Genomic DNA, 19,875 nt, shown 5'->3' on the forward strand with positions numbered 1-19,875 from the left:
TAATACAGGCCATGTATGACAGAGCCACAGCTAACATCACACTTAATGATGAAAAAGGGGAGATTTTCCTCTAAAATCAGGAAAAAGACAAGGATGTCTACTCTTGTCACTTATATTCAATAGGGTACTGGAAGTCCTAGCCCCAACAGTTAGACAAGAAAAAAATAATAATAAAAGGCATCCAAATAGGTAAGGAAGAAGTAAAATTGTCACTATTTGCATATGACATGATACTACACTTAGAAAACCCTTAAGACTCCACCAGAAAACTATTAGAAGTAATAAGTGAATTCAGTAAAGTTGCAGGATACAAAATTAATATATAGAAATCTGTTACATTTCTATACACTAAAAATGAAGTAGCAGAAATAGAAATTAAGAAAAAAATCCCATTTCTAATTGCACCAAAAAGAATAAATTATCCAAGAATAAACTTAACCAAGGAGGTGAAAGACCTGTACTCTGAAAATTATAGAACATTGATGAAAGAAATTGAAGGTGATGCAAACAAATGACATACTATGCAAACAAAAAAGACATACTATGCTCATGGATTGGCTGAATTAACACTGTTACAATGCCCATAGTCACCAAAGTAATGTACAGATTCAGTGCAATTCCTATAAAAAATGCCAATAGCATTTTCACAGAACTAGAACAAATTCTAAAATGTGTATAGAACCACAAAAGATCCTGAATAGTCAAAACAATCTTGAGAAGGAAGAACTAAGCTGGAGGTATTACAATTCCAGATTTCAAGATATACTACAAGTTTATAACAATTGAAACAGTGTGATACTAGCACAAAAATAGACATATAGATCAACAGAACAGAATAGAGAGTCCATAAATAAATCTGCACTTAAACGGTCAATTAACCCATGATAAAGTAGGCAAGAATATGCAATGAAGAAGACAATCTCTTCAGTAAATGGTGCTGGGAAAACTGGCCAGCTACCTGCAAAAAAACAAAACTAGACCACTTTCTTACACTATATACAAAATAAACTCAAAATGGATTAAAGACCTAAGTGGGAGATTAAACAATAAAACTAGAAGAAAATTTAGGCACTAATCTCTTTGATATTGGCCTTAGCAATGTTTTTCTAGATACGTCTCTTCAGGCAGGGGAAACAAAAACAAAAATCAACTATTGGAACCTACACCAAAATAAAAATCTTTTGCACATTGAAGGAAACCATTAACAAAATGAAAAAGCAACCTACTGAATCGAAGAAGATATTTGCAAATGCTATATCTGATAAGTGGTTCATATCCAAAATATATAAAAACATACAGCTCAACACCAAAAAACCCTCAAATAACCCCATTGACAAATGGGCAGCAGACCTAATAAATATTTTTCCAAAGAAAACATACAAATGGCCAACAGACACATGAAAAGATGCTCAACATCACTAGTCATCAGGGCAATGCAAATCAAAACCACCAGGAGATATCACCTTATTCTTGCCAGAATGGCTAGAATCAAAAAGACAAGAAATAGCAAGTATTGACTAGGATGTGAAGAAAAAGGAACCCTCACACACTGTTGGTGGGAATGTAAATTAGTACAACCACTGTGGAAAATAGTATGAAAGTTCCTCAAAAAATTAAAAACAGAAATACCATATAATCCAATAATTCTGTTACCAGGCACTTACCCAAAGAAAACAAAAACACTGACTCAAAAAGATATGTACATCCTTGTATTCACTGCAGCATTATTTATAATAGCCAAGATATGGAAGCAACCTAAGTGTTCATTGATAGAAGAATGACTGAAGAAGATGCGGTATCTATAGAGAGAGAATGGAATATTACTCAGCCATTAAAAAGAGTGAGATCTCTCCATTCATGGCAACATGAATGGACCTAGAGGGTGTTATGCTAAGTGAAATAAGTCAGACAGAAAGAGACAAATACCACATTCTACTTTTATGTGGAATCTAAAAAATAAAGCAAATGAACAAACAAATAGAAACAGATCCACAAATACAGTGAACAAACTGATGGTTACCAGAAGGGAGGTGGGTAGGAGGATGGGCAAAATGGGTGAAAGGGAGTGTGAGGTACAGGTTTCTAGTTAGAGAATGGATAAGTCATGGGGATGAAAGGTACGGCATAGGAAATACAGTCAATGAAATTCTAGTAGTGGTGTATGGTGACAGAAGGGAGCTACACTTGTGGTGAGCATAGCATAATGTATAGAGTTGTCCAATCACTTGGTTGTATGCCTGAAACTAATGTTGCATTGTTTATCAACTATACTTCAATTAAAAAAAAAAGAAAGAATAGTGCCTGACCCATAGTAAGTGTTCAAAGTATATTACCTATTAGTTTTGTTAACATTATTATCAATAAAGCAATGGACTTATAATTAGAAGGTAGGGTTTGAGTCTAAGTCTTGCTTCTTACAAGGTATGTGACTTTGGGTAAGTCACTTAACTCTCTGAACCTTGGTTTCACCTCTATAAAAATGGGTGTTCAGAATACTTACTTTAGAGGATTGTTGTGAAGGAAGAAAAAAAAAAAAAGAAACTACATATGAAGGCACCTTTTCAAACTATAACAGCTTTATGGAAATGTCAGTTGTTATTTTTATTATTAACTATTATTGGGCACCTGGGTCACTCAGTCAGTTAAGCATCTGCCTTCTGCTCAGGTCATGATACCAGGGTCCTGGGATCAAGCTCCATGTCATGCTCCCTGCTTGGTGGGGAGTCTGCTTCACCCTCTCCTCCCCACTTGTGCTCTTTCTTGCTATCTCTGTCTCTCTCTCTCAAATAAATAAATAAAATCTTTAAAAAAAAACCCCACCTATTATTATGATTAATTGACAGGTGGTAACTGTACCAGTCTATAAGTGAGGAAGACAGACTCTGAACTTTGGCCCTCCCTAAATTATAATGACTGTGTATTCCCTCTTCCAAAGTAGTTTGTTATTTACAAAGACTTTTTTTATTGCACTGTCCATTTCTTTTTTTGTTTTTAATTATTTTATTTGAGAGGAGTGTGTGCACAAAAGGGGGGAAAGTCAGGGGGGAGAGGGAGAGACAAAATCTCAAGCAGACGCTCTGCTAAGTGCAGATCCCTACACAGGGCTCAATCCCATGACCCCAAGACCTTGACTTGAGCTGAAACCAAGAGTCGGTCACATAACCAACTGAGCCATCCAGGTGCCCCTGCACTGTTCATTTCAATCTCACTGTTATTCCATGAGGTGAACAGATATTACCCCCCGTGCTTCAGAGTAGGAAACTGAGGTTCTGAAAGCTTATGTGACTTGATCAAGATTGATCTGTGACAGAACAGGTTTTAGGACTAGGTCTTTTGACTCAGAGTTAAATATTCTTTTCAAAACTCCCTACTGCCAAGTTAAATATTTAACTATTAAAAAATGTTTTGTTCTGAATTCTCCACCTAATTTTGCCTGAAGTTGTAAACACTACCTACCTCCAATGAAATGCCAGTATTTATATCCGTCATTTTTGCATGTATGATGTTCATAGTGTATTTCTACCTTCTGGAATTTTACTTCAAAAGTGAACATAGTTTTGTGGTATAATATTCTCATAATTTCTCAGTGGTAATTTATGATTATTAAAATTTTCTCTTCTATTAAATGTTCTCCTTTTGCCATTTCTCTGTAATTCATTTCTGCTTCTACAAATTGCAATGCAAAATGCTTATTTTTCAGTGGTCCACAATTTTTAACCATTAACATTCATAATACTAGGTATTCTATTTTTTTTTTTTTAAGATTTTATTTATTTATTCGACAGAGATAGAGACAGCCAGCGAGAGAGGGAACACAAGCAGGGGGAGTGGGAGAGGAAGAAGCAGGCTCATAGCGGAGGAGCCTGATGTGGGGCTCGATCCCATAACGCCGGGATCACGCCCTGAGCCGAAAGCAGACGCTCAACCGCTGTGCCACCCAGGCGCCCCCCATAATACTAGGTATTCTAATTGGGGGGAATATTCTCAGCTTTCCAGTAATATTTGAAAAGAATGAAAATAACTCAATAAAGTGGACACAACATGGGTTAACTATTTAAGGAGCACTTATTGCTCACTTGCCTGATTCTGTATCAGGTTTTTTAGATATTTTATCCTACTGAAAAATCATAACAAATCTAGGTCCTCAATTCTTAACTTTCCCTCCCATGTTATTTATCACCTTGTATTATCCCTTAATCTTTATAAAGGTTCTATTCTATTCCAAATGTTTATAATTCTAAATGATAACTTTACAAGATGTTCATTTGGGAAGGACTAGAAAGGTGGGTTTTGTTTTCTTTAAGGAAGAATTCAAATAATCCTACAACATTATGCAACCACTTATAAATTAAATAAATTTCTATCTAGTCTTTTTACACATATATTTTTCTATGTGGCTTAAATCGGATGGTCTCTAAAACTTTGTAACTTGCTTTATTTATTATCATAACCTAACTCTTTCCTCAGGCTTTTAAAAATTCCAGGTAATGGATGTAAATGTGCTTGAGTTTTGAGTTGTTCCTAAATTTTCACTAGTGTAAATAATGTTTCAGTGAATACCTATGTGTATAAAGCTGTTCTTACATTTGAATTATTAAATAGGCTATTGGGTAAGAGATATCAAATATTTATTAGAATGAATGTCTTATGGATCTTTGAAAAAGCACTGGGCATAAGAGCCAACTGAAATCAGTGAGAAAAGGATGAACTACCAAATACCTATGCATATTTCTGGGAAAATTGGCTATCCATTTGGAAGAAAAAGAATTTGATTACTATTTCACATCATATAATGAGTAAACTTGAGATGTATGAAAGACTCAATTATATAAACAGCCAATTATTAAACTTTATGGGAAATTATATTTATGACATTAGGACAGGGAAAGATTTTTTTCTTAAGGAAGTTACCAAAGGTGAAAAACACAGGTAAAGGTGGAATAAATTTTACTACACTAAAATAAAAAAAAATTTCTGCATGAAAAAGACCAATAACAGCATTAAAAGACAAAAGTGAAGAGTTTAAGGAGGTGACAGAATAGAAGAATATATTTGAAATATAACCATAACATAATAGTAACAAGATTTTATGACATACTAATTAGCAAGAAAAAGTCATACTGGGTAAAAGATATGATCCAAAAATTCAAAAGAGATATCACAAAAGATCAATAAACAGGGAAAATGTGCTCATTTCACTAGGGATATGCTCATTTCATAAAGGGAAATACAAAATAAACAATAATGTGTTAACAGCTGATACTTATCCAACTAGCAAAAATTAGAAATTTGTCAATACTAAGTGTTGACTAGAACGTGGGGAAATACTTTTATACTCTTATGTAGGAATCGAAATTGGTATAACCACTTTAAAGTATTTGCCAATATGTATTAAAGTTGAAGATTCATACACTTTATCATCCAGCCCACTTCTAGGTATTTTTCTCTTGTAGAGAATCTTTCACATGTATGCACTTAAGTACAAGAATATCCATTGCATTATTTTTAGTAATAGCAAAAAATCAGAAACAAACTAATTGTCCTAATTTCCTTGTTAGAGAAGGGAAAAAAGAAATGATGATATATCAGCAGTCTAAGTGAATGGACAAAATCCGCATGTATTCATATAGATAAATCTTTAAAAATAATGTTGAACATAAGAAACAGAATGCAAAAGGATATTTATGGTTAAATTTCTGTAAACTTTTAAAATACACCAAATGCAATGTAGCATTTATATGTATATTAAGTTTCTGTAAAATTTTTTAAAATACTGATTATATATAATATTCCATACTAAAAATAATATCAGTTTTTGCTTATGGACACATATATGTGAAGTACAAGAACATAGTCATAGAAAAAACACTTTCTAACTTCAAGGTATTGCTTACTTTGAGGGAGGGGCGGAGGGAAGGACTTTAACTCTGAGACATCATTTAAGATGTTTGAAGCAAAATTAAGAACATAAATGTCATAAAAGAGAAACAGCTGTGGTTTAGAATTTTTAAGCTCAGTGCTGCTCTGAGTGGCCCATTGACCTTCCACATGTTCCTTGAACTTTCTGGGGGACAATATTAGGTCAGGGCCTCAAACATTTTTTAGTAGAGCAACCTTCATTCAAAGAAAATCTGATACTTCTTCACAATGTGTAAAATCAAAATTGCTCAGGCAGAAATGGGAAGGCAGATCCAGGGCAGGCACCAGCGCAGTGCTTCCCACTTCCCATCAACCTGCCCCTCCACACAGCCCAGGCACTGGCAGAGATTATTTTGCAGACCCCAAGATCAGGTGACCTCTAAGGCAGCTTCTCCCTCTGCCAGCCTGTGTGTCTGTGGTATCAAGTCCTTTTTAAACACCAGCCTACATGAAGTAAAGCCTATTTCTCTGATGAGTGCTTGCCACGTACAAGGGCTCTGTAGGAAATATCTGGAGGAATGGAAGATTGCTTTTTACTGTGAATAACCATTTCCTAAGGTGGCTGTTCCACAGATTTCAATGTCAAGAGTAGGATTTCTCCCCATTTTTAAGAAAACATGATTACCTTTTTTGCTGCTCATATCACTTCTTTATCTCCCTAAATTTATGCCCTTACCATTCTATGTTTTGATCTCCTCTCCTGCCTCCTTTTCTTGTGGCTTTTGTCTCTTTGTTTTCTCTCTATTTCTCCATCTCATCTACCAGCCATTTGCCAGGTTCCCAAAGGACCCTGCCACCAAACCTCCCAAATGAGAGCCCAAGAACCCACTGCTTCCACTTTCTCATCACTCACTTTTTCAACTCTCTGTACCCACTTCCTGGTTGAAAATCAATGGAAAAGGACCAGCAACCACTTCTTAATTATGAAACCCAAAGGATTTCTTCTCAGCTCTCAAACCCCTCTTTGTAGCCATGGACATCAGAGTGGGGTAGGTAGAGTCAGCTGCTCCTCTGCTATTCCATCAGTCAGCCAGGTGCTAAACACAGGTTCTTTTTGGGGTTTTTCATTCTTGCCTCTCTACTTATTGAGTTTCAGATAATTAATAATTGAGAAATGTATGTCCCAGATGTAGTGCTAAGGAATTATTCTGAAAAAGAATTATTTTTCTGAAGTTCCAATTTAACTGGCCATCCTGTATTTTTGGCTAAATCTGGCAGCCCTGTGTTAGGGAGTAGCACTTCCTTCTTACACTACACTTCTTCCTGGTTTTCTGTGGCCCTGAGCTTCATTCTCTCCCATTCTCTGATTATTTCTTTGTGCCCCCTTCCGCCACCCAATAGCGTCCTTCTTCTCAATTCCAGGATTCTGTCCTTGGTCCTCTTTTCTCTATGGTGCTCACTATTTCAGAGATCCCATCTAAACTTGTCAGATCATTTCCTCTATGCTGATGATTCTGGATCATTTCTCCTTGGCCTTGACCTTTCCTCCAAGCACAAATTTTCGAGTGTCTCACAGACACCTCAGACTCAACGAGCAAAGATGTCAATTAGCCCTCAGCTTTTCTGACTTCTCTTAATCTCTGCCACATCAGGTCCTCCCCAATCACATTCTCTTAGTAATTCATCCAGGTGGCAAAAACATAGATTCCTTTTGGAGTTTTTCATTTTTGCTGCTCTATTTTACCTGCAAGTCCTGCTAATCCTCTTTGCCACATGCCTGGCTTATTCTAAATAAATACTTGTTGATTGATTGAATATCTCTTGGGTTTGTTTCTTTTTTTCCTTTCTGTCATGGCCGCCTGAATTCATATGGTCATCACCTTGACTCATTTTGGTAACTGCTGTTTGACAATGGTTTCACTTCATTCAGGCCAGTCTTGAGGCCCCTCCAAATTAATCTGCCCAAGACATCTTAAAAAAAAAACCTTATTTTTTGAGTAGGTAATACATTCACATAGCTCAGTGTTCAAAAGATACAAAATGGTAAGTTACAGTCTTGAAGAGGTCATTCAATATCATCTCTTTTCCCTTTTAATTACATCTCTTTTGTAACTGACACATAGGTACAAAAGTGAGAAAGATGGAGATCAAATGAAATAGTGAGGATTGGCTTGTGAGCTGGCTTGCTCATCTTTCTCTAGAACTAGCAAGACTCATACACCTAGCTACGGACTCAGCTGGAGTATATGAGCCTTTCTGTTGGGCTTTGCTCTAATAAAGCTTAGGTCTGGGAGGAGCCAGGGGCATCTACTCTCAGCAAGCAGGCTGATTCCAACGTGGAGAAAGGGCTGCATACACTCAATTCCTTTTTTCCAACTCAGTAATCAGAGTAGTCACTCTCTGTTTCCTGGGGATGACTGAGTGAAAGGTGGGACCAGGGCCAGGACTGTTAAATCCTGCACAGCACTCCTCAGCTGGTGTGCTGATGGGTTACAGGTGTGCCATGACATATCAATCCTGTCATCCTTGGGCTAAGGATGGTCAGAGGCCCAAGTCTAATTTCAGCCCTGAGCAGTCTCATCAGGACCCTAATTTTCCCAAAGTTTATCCCATTGACCCAATATAATCATTTTCTGTGTCATGATGGGAGAAAATGCTGGGATGCACTGCTCTAAGCAGCAGTTATCTCTATATTTATAGATATGAAGCCAGGATAAAAATAATCACCTGCTCACTAAATATACAGAAAATCCTTCTTCCAACTTCTACCTTTCTTTTCTGCCAACAGTTTCTCTTTCCTAGCCCCACTGGAGGCAACCAATAGTGTGTGTGTGTGTGTGTGTGTGTGTGTGTGTGTGTGTGTGTGTGTGTGTAAATATTCTACATCCCCTTTTTTGCACAAATCTTGGAATAGGCAAAATACCTTAACAAACTGTCCCCGAATCTCAATGATTTAACACAATTTTTTCTTGCTCATGTCCCAATACAGTATGGCCTTTGGGTCAGTGAGGGGAGAACTACAGTCTTCTCCAGTAGCCATTAATCATCCCAACTTCCTTTAACCTATTGGCTCTGCCAATCCCTAGGGATTTGAGACCTCTGCCAGTTGCTCTATATGAACTAACAAAGAAAGGAATAGAGCATGGAAGATTTAGGGGGTTTTTAGGGACCAGCTTTGGAAATAATTTATATTCCTTTTGTCCATATTTAATTGGCTAGATCTCTGTCATATAACCCCACATGACTATAAGGAAATGAAGTCTAAATGTCTAACAAGGACAAAAATGGAATGGGGTATGGTGAGCCCATAGCCATCTTTGTTATATGCACCAGACATGTTGATCTTATACCTTGCTCTTTTGACTTGACCACAAATTATAGAAAACAACCATTTCAATGCATCAACAGTTTCCCTGGCCTTTCTAAAAATTGTATAGTATTCAATTTTATGAATTACTCCATAATTTATTTAACCAGCTCATGGTTTTATCATCCCCAACATTTTTTTTCATTCTTTCATCTGCAGTGAATGTTCTAGTCCTTATGTAATTCCATACACGTACAAGCATATCTGTAGGATAAATTCTCAGAAGAGATATTGCTGAATCAAATGGTATGGACATTTAACATTTGGATAACTATTACCAAATTATCTTATTAAGAGGTCATACAAATTTATATTCCTACTGGCCACTTTATTGTTTAATACTATTTGTATAAAACATTTCTACTTTTCTCCATGTTTGAACGAGTATAGTTTAAATCCATTTCCACAGGATCAGAGAGAGCTCATAGTCTAGGTAATATCCATCTGCATTAAATTTCTCCTCTATCTCAGGAGCTCTACATTGTCTGTTTCTATTTCCCAAGTGTGTCTGGTACGTCCTATCAAAAGCATAATTTAGGGCAGAGGAAAGGAAATGTACACTCTTGAGCTGTCTCTAGGTATGTCACAAAGCTGCCTACCCTGAGCCAGCCAAGTTTCCTTTGAAATTTCCTATTTATAGTAAAAGTGCATACAGACTTTCTGAGATTTTTTTTTACTATGTCTGCCTTTATTTTTATATTTAAAATGTTTCAAATCATTTGCTACTGAGGATAACTGAAACTCCAGGAAGCTACCAGTTTCCTCTGTGTTTTGGTGAATTGGCCCACTGCCCCCAGGGCAGACAAAGGATCATGTTCTATATGGTGGTGACCCATGGATAGGCTCCTATCCATCCTTCAAAACCCAGTTCATTTGCTGCCTGAACATCAAGCCTCCCTGCAGGGTTGGCAAGCCCAGAATGGTGTTCCTGTCCTAAAGAACTCTGCATTACAGCCTAGCCCCATGCCTTTTACCGTGCTTAGACATCATCTTTCCTTTCTTTAGCTGTAGCCTTCATGAACTCACTGTATTTGTCATATATCTTTAAGTACTTTGTAGCAGAGAAGAGACTTGTTAAATTTTTAATGAAAAAAAGCATTGAAAATGATTGAACACATTATTGTGTTAACCACTTCTACTTTTCTAAAGGAGTCGGGAATTACCAAAATAATAAAATCTACTTCTGAGTCCCAATTCCTCTTACACACTCCTACATCTTGTTCTAGTAGTTATGTTAGCCTGCTGTTTCCTCAGAAACTACATATTTAGTTTGCCAATGAATATACACTCAGTTCTCAGTGATATGCCTGTCACGTTGATTAACACTGAGCATGCCATTCATTTCTTCTCCTGTCTCTGGAAAATGAAGATAATTGCATTTGCCAGCTACCACTCAGGAGATGTGAAAATAAAAAATTCAGTCCTTCAGTTGTACTAGTCTGAAATTCAGTTGCTTACTAGCTCATGTGGCTAGTGGCTACCATATTGGATAGTACAATGATAGTATATTTCCATCACCACAGGAATTTCTCTTGGACAGGGCTGGTCTTTAAGTTCTATATCTTAAGGGACTAATGTCTTTAGCTGAAATATTTTTAGTTTTCTGCTTTCACTTGTCTTAGATTTTTCCCCTCATACTATATTGAAAAATTTTAATTGGGTCTTAAAAACAGTCACACCTCCAAGGCCATGATTTGAACACAAAATCTGAGGAAAATGACATGTGGAATCGCCATCTGGAGATCGGTACAGCAGCAGATCCAGCCATTTCTGAGAAATTGTCTGGGTTTGGAGTTACTCCCAGAACTCTGATTTAGCAGTTCCTAAGCTTATAGCAAGTCTGAAAGGAACACAAATCTGTTTTGTATATACAAATAAATCCTCGTATGCAGCATGCCATTCTCAGCCTGCCAGTTTCATCTGGCTGCTCCAGAAAATTTAATTCAATAGCACATTAGTTAACCTGCATGCAGGGAATGGGGCATTCTGATTATTGAAATGTTCTGGTTGAACGATTAACCTGATTTTTTTCAGAAAAACTGCTGAGGCAAGGAATTTTCTGTCCAAAATGATTGTGCCCCTGTACTTTTTTCTTCCAGATGATCACAGTTGCATTGCTTCATTCCTGCAACACTCAGAAATACATCTCTTTGCTAAAACTTTCAAATATGCAGTTGATATACTTTCAAAGAGACCTCATAAAAATAGATCAATAATGGTATATCAGATAATCTTAGAAAAAAAGAGCAAACTTGGAAGGAGATGTAGTATCTTTGCCCAAATTTTACACAGCTATAACCTTCAAGAGTTCCTAACAACAGGGCAGTTTCTTCAAATAGTATAAGTTGAAAAATATTTTATTTTCTTTAGTAATAAATACTTTAAAGTGCTTACTTTTAGGTAGTGCTGCAAGAGCCTTACAAATATTAATTGATTTAATTTTTATAACCACCTTAGAATTAGGTATCACATTATTATCTTCATTCTGAAGATAAAGAAACTCAGGCAGAGAGAGCTGTGGATGGGCCATAGTTAGTTGATCTACCTGAATGCTCAGTGATACAAGCAGTTGTAGCACCAATGGATGACTAAGTTTATGAGAAGGGACCTGGCTGACTTGGGTGACTCCTACTTCCTGCACCCACCCCTTCCCAAATAATACATGAGTAGTGTTGAGGGGCTATTATAGAAAGGGAGAAGGAGGATCCAAAGTGCTAAAAGAGCACATAAGTAACTGGGGAAATCAAAGTGGATTTCAGAGAAGAGCAGCTTCTGAGATCCAGCTTCAGAGATGAGTTAGAATTAAGGCAAAAAAAGGAGGAAAAATTAAATACCATAGTTGTGAAACCATGTATCTGAAAGATTTTGATGAGTACTGTAATGGTAAAAAGGCCCTAGTGTGAATAATGAATGATATTGTGTTGTGTGTGTGTTTGGGGAGGGGGTAGAGAAAGAAGAGGATGAGTCTAAGTGAGATTTTAAAGATTAAAAGAGTTTCATTTTCAGACTTCCCAGCAAATAGTGGGTATTTGATTCAAGAGGCTCCATATTTCATTTCGTTGTATTTCACACCAAGCAATTTTTTTGGGCCAACTTTAACATTCAAGTAAAAGCCAATAAACAAATACTAGAAAAATCTATTTTCACTTTCAAATATATTTTTCCACGGAGTCTGGAAAATATTTTAAACTCTGGAATAGGATAAAGTAGGGGCAATTAAGACCAAATTTTAAAAAATGTTTTATTTGGGAAAAGTTCAAATAAATTCTTGTCAGAAGCTAAAATGTTTGAGCACTGCAGGAAAATTTCTTGGACCAGAAAAAAAAAATTGAATGAAAACATTTAAAATGTGAAAAATGGACAACTAACCAAAATAAATGCAAAGAGTTTTCTTTGTCCAAAGGGGTTTTATTGAGTTGTTGTTATTAGCTACAGAATTGGGTATAAGCTTTACATTATATTACTTTACAGTTATATTGCATTTATGAATTTCTAAGTTTGCATTTTTTCTTATTTTCATCTGTGATAATTTAATAGCATGTTAATGTGCCTCATACAAACTTAGCAAAAGTGACTATAACTGTATTTTTAAAGCACATTTTTTAGTGACCCAAAGGAGCATCTTCCTAACTGCACTTTTATCTTTTCTGGCAGATGACATTTGATCCAGAAATCTTCTTCAACGTTTTACTGCCACCAATTATATTCCACGCAGGATACAGCCTGAAGAAGGTAAGTATGCAGTGATTATTTTCTTCTTTTATCATTAAGTAGAGAATTATACCAGTGCTAATGAAAAAACAATTATTTTATGGGTTTATTTAATTCATAAGGATATCATTATCTTAGATTAAGTGATACAGATTCAAATGTGACACACTTAGAATTCTTCTAAATCTGCTCTGCCCCAATACACTGGCCATTAGCCACATGCAGCCATTAAGCCCTTGAAATGTGGCTAATTTGAATGAAGATGTGCTTTAAGTGTAAAGTATGCACTGGATTTCACAGACTTAGTATTTAAAAAGAATGTAAAATATCTCCATTATGTTTGATATTGGTTTCATGTAGAAATGATAATATTTTGGATATATTGGGTTAAATAAGACATATATTATCAAAATTCATTTTGCTTTTTTTAAAACTTACTTTAATATGGATTGTAGAAAAGTCTTAAATGACATAAATGGCTAACATTATATTTCTATTGGACAACATTATTCTAGATGATTGTGACCAAAGAGTTAGCTGTTAATTGGGATAGACATGGGTTTATCAATCAGGGTGAAAACTCAAGATGCCTAGCTCATACTCACCTGTTGATGTTCATAGAAAGGAAGTCCAGTTTTGTAGCTTCTGTGCTCTTGCCTGACGTTATTTAGGTACCACCTGAATGTGCGCTTTTCATAGATTAGTCATTCCCCTTAATAGTTTAAATGCTAGCATCTCCTGTGCCACAGACTGAGGCGCTGGTGTGTTTGAATTTTGAGATGCAGAGATAATGCAGCTGCTTTTCTGCTGTCCACACCTCACCCCAGAGACTCAGGGGGCTCTCATCCCTTTGGCATGTCAGCTCCAGCAGCTAGGCGGCTTGTTCAGTACAGACCTGATTTTCTTGTGTACTCCAGGCTCCCTCTTGCTGTCAGTTCTTAACTACTCAGCTCCCACTTAACAGAACTGGAAGGGAGTTTTCCCAAACCAGCATTTGAGAAGACTTAGAAGGCTGGTTTTACTCAGGTCATCCTTCCTTATCCCTAGCCCTAATACTAGGCATCTTTTTGTGTGATTCACTAAAATAAATTGTTGTAGGTGACAAAGTTTTGTTTCATTACACTCTGAAGAAATATAAGTCAGAGATCCAATGAGTCAAAAGGCAACTAAAATCTTTTAGAATAGTATTTTTAAAATGCTAAAGGGGTTTCATTGACAATAAAATTTCTTAAAAACTTTGTCTTCTGTTAATCATTCCAGAGTCCTGCCTGGACATTGCCCCAATTCTTTATTCTCTCTCAGGTCCAGCCAGTTCTGGCAGATGTTGTCTCATCTCTACCCTGTCATTTTCTGGATGTATTTGTTTCCCCATTTCTTTGAGAAACCTCTGTCCTTTACAGTATAAATAGGTTCAGCCTTATCTATATAATAAGGCCAGGAACTAAGGCTCAGAAACAAAATTTGCCTGAACAGTGAGGGAAGGGAGGGACTGTGAACGTGCATACATTTATTTTTATTTCCTGTTACAGTAAGAAAATATATGGATGTACTATATGAAATATTCTTTTCTCCCCAGAGACACTTTTTTCAAAACTTAGGATCTATTTTAACATATGCCTTCTTGGGAACTGCCATCTCCTGTATCGTCATAGGGTAAGTGACATTCAGAGCTCAAGTTCCAGGTGGCTGTGGGGCCAGTGATTTGTGGGAGGAATCTCACTCTCCCTGGACTCACACTGACTGGGTGAATTATCTACCTTTTTCTGTATATCACATCTTCACACATTTTTTCTGACTCAATTTCAAGGCTTATATATCTTCTGACAAATACAAGCCTTCAAATCAAAGCAAACTGAAATTAGGTTGCTGGATTTTCTCTGAGAGTTTTGGACCTCTAACTTAGGGAATGTGGAAAGCACACTACATTCTTTGTTCATCTTCTTTGCAGGACCCTACCTGTGTTAGACAGGAGTACAATAGCAGCTATATGGCAAGGGTTTGCTTTCTAAGGGAAAGTTTATAAGAGGAGAGTCTGAGACAGACATCTCCAAATAGCAGCAGAGCTGTTTAAAGCTGGGATGGCTTTTCAGTTGATACACTGTAGAATACAACCTTGTTTTTTTTTTCCACTATATTTTATTGGTTATGTTGCTAAGCCCCCAAGTCTAACTATATAGACTCTGGCTTGCAGCTCATCGCAAAGCAAAATATGATACAAAATGGTGAAACCAATCCAATTCACTTATAATCCTTTCCAATATATTAGATCTCCACTGCGGAAAACATGTTCAGCTGCTATGACTATGATGGTGTAGATGTCCTAAATTGTCTGATACAGCCAACTCTACCCTTAAATTTTACTTCATACAGCTGTTATAACCCTAATGTAAGAAACTGACTCTAAAAACACATGCGAGTCACTTATCCAGCTCTTCCTTTATGAAGTATTTAGTGTGTGTCACTGGAAGACTAAGGAGGTATCATTACTTAGACCTGAAAGTGGCGAGGTTATGTTGAATTCTCTGTTAAATGACTCAGGCTACATTATATGAAAATGTCCAGCATAGTTAGGGCAGTGAGGAAGCTAAAGATTTTAGCACTTGAAGGTGGAGGCTTGCAGGGATATAGATTGCGGAGCCTCATTAAGTCTGGACACCTAAGAGGTCTTTAAACTGTGACTGAGAAGCAATCATGGATTTTATCCTTCTCAAAGCATGTTTAGAGGAGAGCTGTTCTATTCTGTGGGTATGCCATAACTAAATATTCAAATTTCAAAGCTGGCAAGGACCTTCGTGATTTGTGTAATTAAAGCACCTTATTCTGAAGATGAAGAAACTAACATCTTGAAAGTCTAATCAGTTGTCTTAAGAAATATATATATATATATATTTTGACCCAAGTAGGGCATGGTCAGGACAGAATTCAGACTTTGGCTCCTGACTCAGCAGGTCTTATCATCATCCCCTCTTTCTATGGCAATTTCTCTTGGATTTCCTATACATTTCTCTACACCATTCATATACATTGACAGAAGGCTCTGAGATGTGTGGACTCTCAACAATGTTCATCAGTTTCTAGCAAATATTGATGGTTAGCAGTTCTATGACATAAGGATCTGAAATGTATAATGGATCTAAATTCTAAACTTGTAGACAATGCTGTTAAATTTGGAATAGTCAATTTTCATTATTATCCTGTTTCCTTTGTCTAACTGATTTTAAGAATACTTAAGTGTATGTATTTATACAATACGCTTTCACTGAAACATCACGAGAATTCTATAATCTATTTTTGAAAAAGAGCCACAATGTAGTGTGTGTGTGTGTGTGTATAATTGACTTTTCTAAAAAAAATTCAGTTCAGGAGATTTGGTAAAGTTCATTTACTGGAATTGATAACCTCTTCTGATTTTAAGGCTGCAATCAATAATTTTTGATGGAAAGTGATTTGAATAAAGTGTATAGCCCTGGGAAAACTTTTAGAACCATGTGCTTTGTTTGAACTGGCATAATCTGAACAACAAAAACTTGTCGGGTGCCTTAGTAATGTGGGTCATTAAAGTACAGAAGGGATAGGTAATTTAGAGATTTTAAGATCTTATCCAGCAAAGTAAAGGAAACCATTAAAGAGCTTAAGCTTGATGGTGACAAGGTCAGATTTATACTTCAGGAAGATCATTCTGGTTGTTCTATGAAAGAGAAATTTTAAAGTGGGGAAGAGAGGGCAGCCAGGGGACAATTTAAGAGGCAATTTCCATAAGCTAGGTTGGAAACAGTAAGGGCCTAGCCTTAGACAGTCGCAGATGGATGTGGAGTCATCAACTGTTGAAATCCTGAGAGATAATGAGGTAATCGAAGGCAAGTGTATGGAGTGAGAAGGAAGTTACCTGGGCAACAGCACTATCTGAAGAAAGGGAAGACATAACCACAAAGGACTAAGAAGTAATGGGCCCAAGATACAGGAAGAGAATAAGCAGGACATGTATCTGGAAGTCGAAGGAAGAAAGAAAGGGAGGGTAGATGGTGTCTAACACAAGGAGGTCAAATGGAACAGGAATTGGAGTATCCATTGGATTCAACCCCTTGAAGGTGATGGGTGACTTCACACTTGTCCTATGGTCAGAAATAGAGTAATGGCAAGTTCAATTGTTGTGGGTGCTGTATGATGAGACATAAGAATTTATTTTTATGATGTTGATCTCCAGATACAATTTCAGAACTTCTGAAGGACAGGCACAAACTTGAATTCAAGCCAAACTGACATTTATGCAAGTTAGTGATTCTCATTGTACAAGTCATTCAAGCACACACTCAAACCTTAGAAAATGAGTGGTTTATACTTTCCTGATAAATTAATAGTAATAAGAACAACACAACAAACATTCATTGAGAACTTGATGTGTAGTATGCTCTTTTTAAAAGTACATGGATTATTTAACTCAATCCTCAAGATAATCCTATTAAATAGATACTATTATTACCCTCATTTAACAGTTGAGACAGCTGAAGTTTAGTGAGAACACAGTGTAAGTAATAGAGTTGGCATTAGTAGCTAAATAGTTTGGATCCAGAGTCAAATTCTCAATGCCAAAAATATGCTTTACTTCTATTTATTATCATTACTAAAAAAGAAAATGTAAAACATTAAACTAAAAAATAAAATTGAATAAATTAGTCAGTATTCAGTAGCATACCACATGTTTTTTCATTAGTCCCATAGGAGTTCTCACAGATATGAAAGATTTTTATTTGGGAATCCCATTCAAAAGGAATTCACATTTTTAAGAGGAGAAAGGAATACCTGGGTTTATGCGGATATACTCATACTTGCATGAAATAGGCTGAAGGAGAGACTCAGGACAGTCCTAGATTGGACTGAGAATAATTTCATAGAGGAGGTGGTTTCTGGGTAGTCATTTAGTGGAGAGGGATGAGGTAGTTGGATTTTCCATGCCATCAAGTGCATTAGTCCTGGTGGGTGTGGGGAACATTACGTCAGATTCAAAGCTGGAGAGCAGGTTTTGTAGGGCAGTGTAAGAGAGTGTGGAAACTGAAATGCTGAAGAATCAGCCGACAGACAGCAATGAAGCCTGTCATCAGAAATTTATGAGAATGTGAATGCTATGAAGAGTGATTATGGGGCATGAATGAAAACTGAGCTAGTGGACTGTGGTCTTTTGTAGGTAAGGACTTGATTGAATCAAACTACAGGTTGGCTTTAGATCTGAATTCAGATGCTTTATAGGAATTGAGATCATTGGGTCCATTTGAATGAAAAGAATTCTGCATTAAGTTTTATTAACTTCATGTCATTTTAGAAATCAGATGCAAACCATCTTTTATATTTCAGGACAAAGTTTTAACAATATCACTTCTGGCAATAAAATCAGAGAAACTTCAGAAAAATTTTAATTTTTTTAATGTTCTCAAAGAATTCAACCACCTTTTATAGTCCTCTCCCCATCTCACCATTTAAGAAAAATCTTAACTACATCTCTGTTTTTAAATAAAACCCATATATTTGAAATATTTCTTTATTCATCTCCTCCATCTTTGGAAGCTATTCCTTTATCTTTGGCCCTATGTGTCTACCCTTGTGTATGACACAGATGTATCATCTCAAGGACAACCTACCTAATGCTTACTGTCAGCATATACATTTTGTCCTTAGAACTCATTAGTTTCCATGAAATGCTTCTTTAAGAGTAATGCAAATTATATTCTTTTAGTTTTTCTGTTAGTGGGGAATTAAAATGAATTCCATAATTTCAAAAATAAAAGGACATGGATCTAAATAATGAAGAATAGGGTGTTAATTTTAAGAATAACTTACTTTTTAAATCTCCTCCCATGTGTCAGACACTGACCTATGCTTTTTACAGACATTGTCTCATTTTATTCTCACAGTGCTCCTGTGAGATAGGTATTATTATCATCATCCTTACTTTACATGGAAGGATGGTGAGGTTGAGATTTGCCCAAGATTGCACAATAAGTGAATGGTAGTAAATGGCAGACCCAGACTCACTTTAAAACACATGATCTTAGAATATCCTTATCCTGCTCCTTTTCCTAATATGATACTTTACATTTCTATAGTGTTTTGCTATAGATCCAGAGTCAAATTCTCAATGCCAAAAATATGCTTTACTTCTATTTATTATCATTACTAAAAAAGAAAATGTAAAACATTAAACTAAAAAATAAAATTGAATAAATTAGTCAATATTCACTAGCATACCACATGTTTCTTCATTAGCCCCATAGGAGTTCTCACAGATGCTTTATAGGAATATATATCAGACAAACCATGTCCTCAATAATTTCACATTCTTATATTTATCGTAATGGATGAGGTTATAAAAATTCTGAATATTTAAAAATGAACTATAAATATAATTGCAAAGTAGAAATGGTACCTGTCTTTTCCTAATGGAGGTAGTTAGAGGGATGATATGAATTCATTTTACCTGGTTAGAATTGCTGGACTCTGGGTAACCTGCTCTGGATAACCTGGATTCATAAATGTGAGGTTGTTTATATTATTCATATCAACATTCCTCAGGAGTATTGATTTTCCCATTGGGCTCCTTATAAGCACACCATAGAAGCTGAGCCTGACACTCCACCCATCCATCCATCAGACATATGAACGATGGGGCCTCATGGAAGCTCTTGTCCTGCCCTCTGGTATCATCATGCCTGCTGACCTGGGGTCCTTTAGGCCTAAATACCCTTGGCACTGGTTCTGGAATTGCTGCTGCTCTGTTCTTAACTAGGGTAAAGTATGGTTGAGTGTCAGTATTCTCAAAATGCTGACTCCTAAACCTGGAAGAAGGAACACATTTGCTAGTCTAGAATCAAAACCTGAACAGGTATAGTTCCTAGATGGAGGCCAAGCCATACCTCTGTTCCTTAAATTCTAGCCCTGGAAAGAGA

At 36.4% G+C, this 19,875-nt stretch overlaps 1 protein-coding gene across 2 annotated transcripts in view; it reads left to right on the plus strand.

Annotated features, from left to right (window-relative positions):
- Positions 1 to 19,875, plus strand: part of SLC9A9 (solute carrier family 9 member A9) — a 549,652-nt gene that overhangs the window by 29,446 nt on the left and 500,331 nt on the right. For both annotated transcript variants that reach the window (XM_026497205.4, XM_026497204.4), the window contains exons 3-4: positions 12,881 to 12,958; positions 14,514 to 14,590. In XM_026497205.4, the coding sequence (XP_026352990.1) occupies positions 12,881 to 12,958; positions 14,514 to 14,590 (155 nt within the window). The remainder of the gene's footprint in view (positions 1 to 12,880; positions 12,959 to 14,513; positions 14,591 to 19,875) is intronic.

This window comes from Ursus arctos, unplaced genomic scaffold (genome assembly GCF_023065955.2).
Source record: "Ursus arctos isolate Adak ecotype North America unplaced genomic scaffold, UrsArc2.0 scaffold_20, whole genome shotgun sequence".
NCBI lineage: Eukaryota > Metazoa > Chordata > Mammalia > Carnivora > Ursidae > Ursus > Ursus arctos.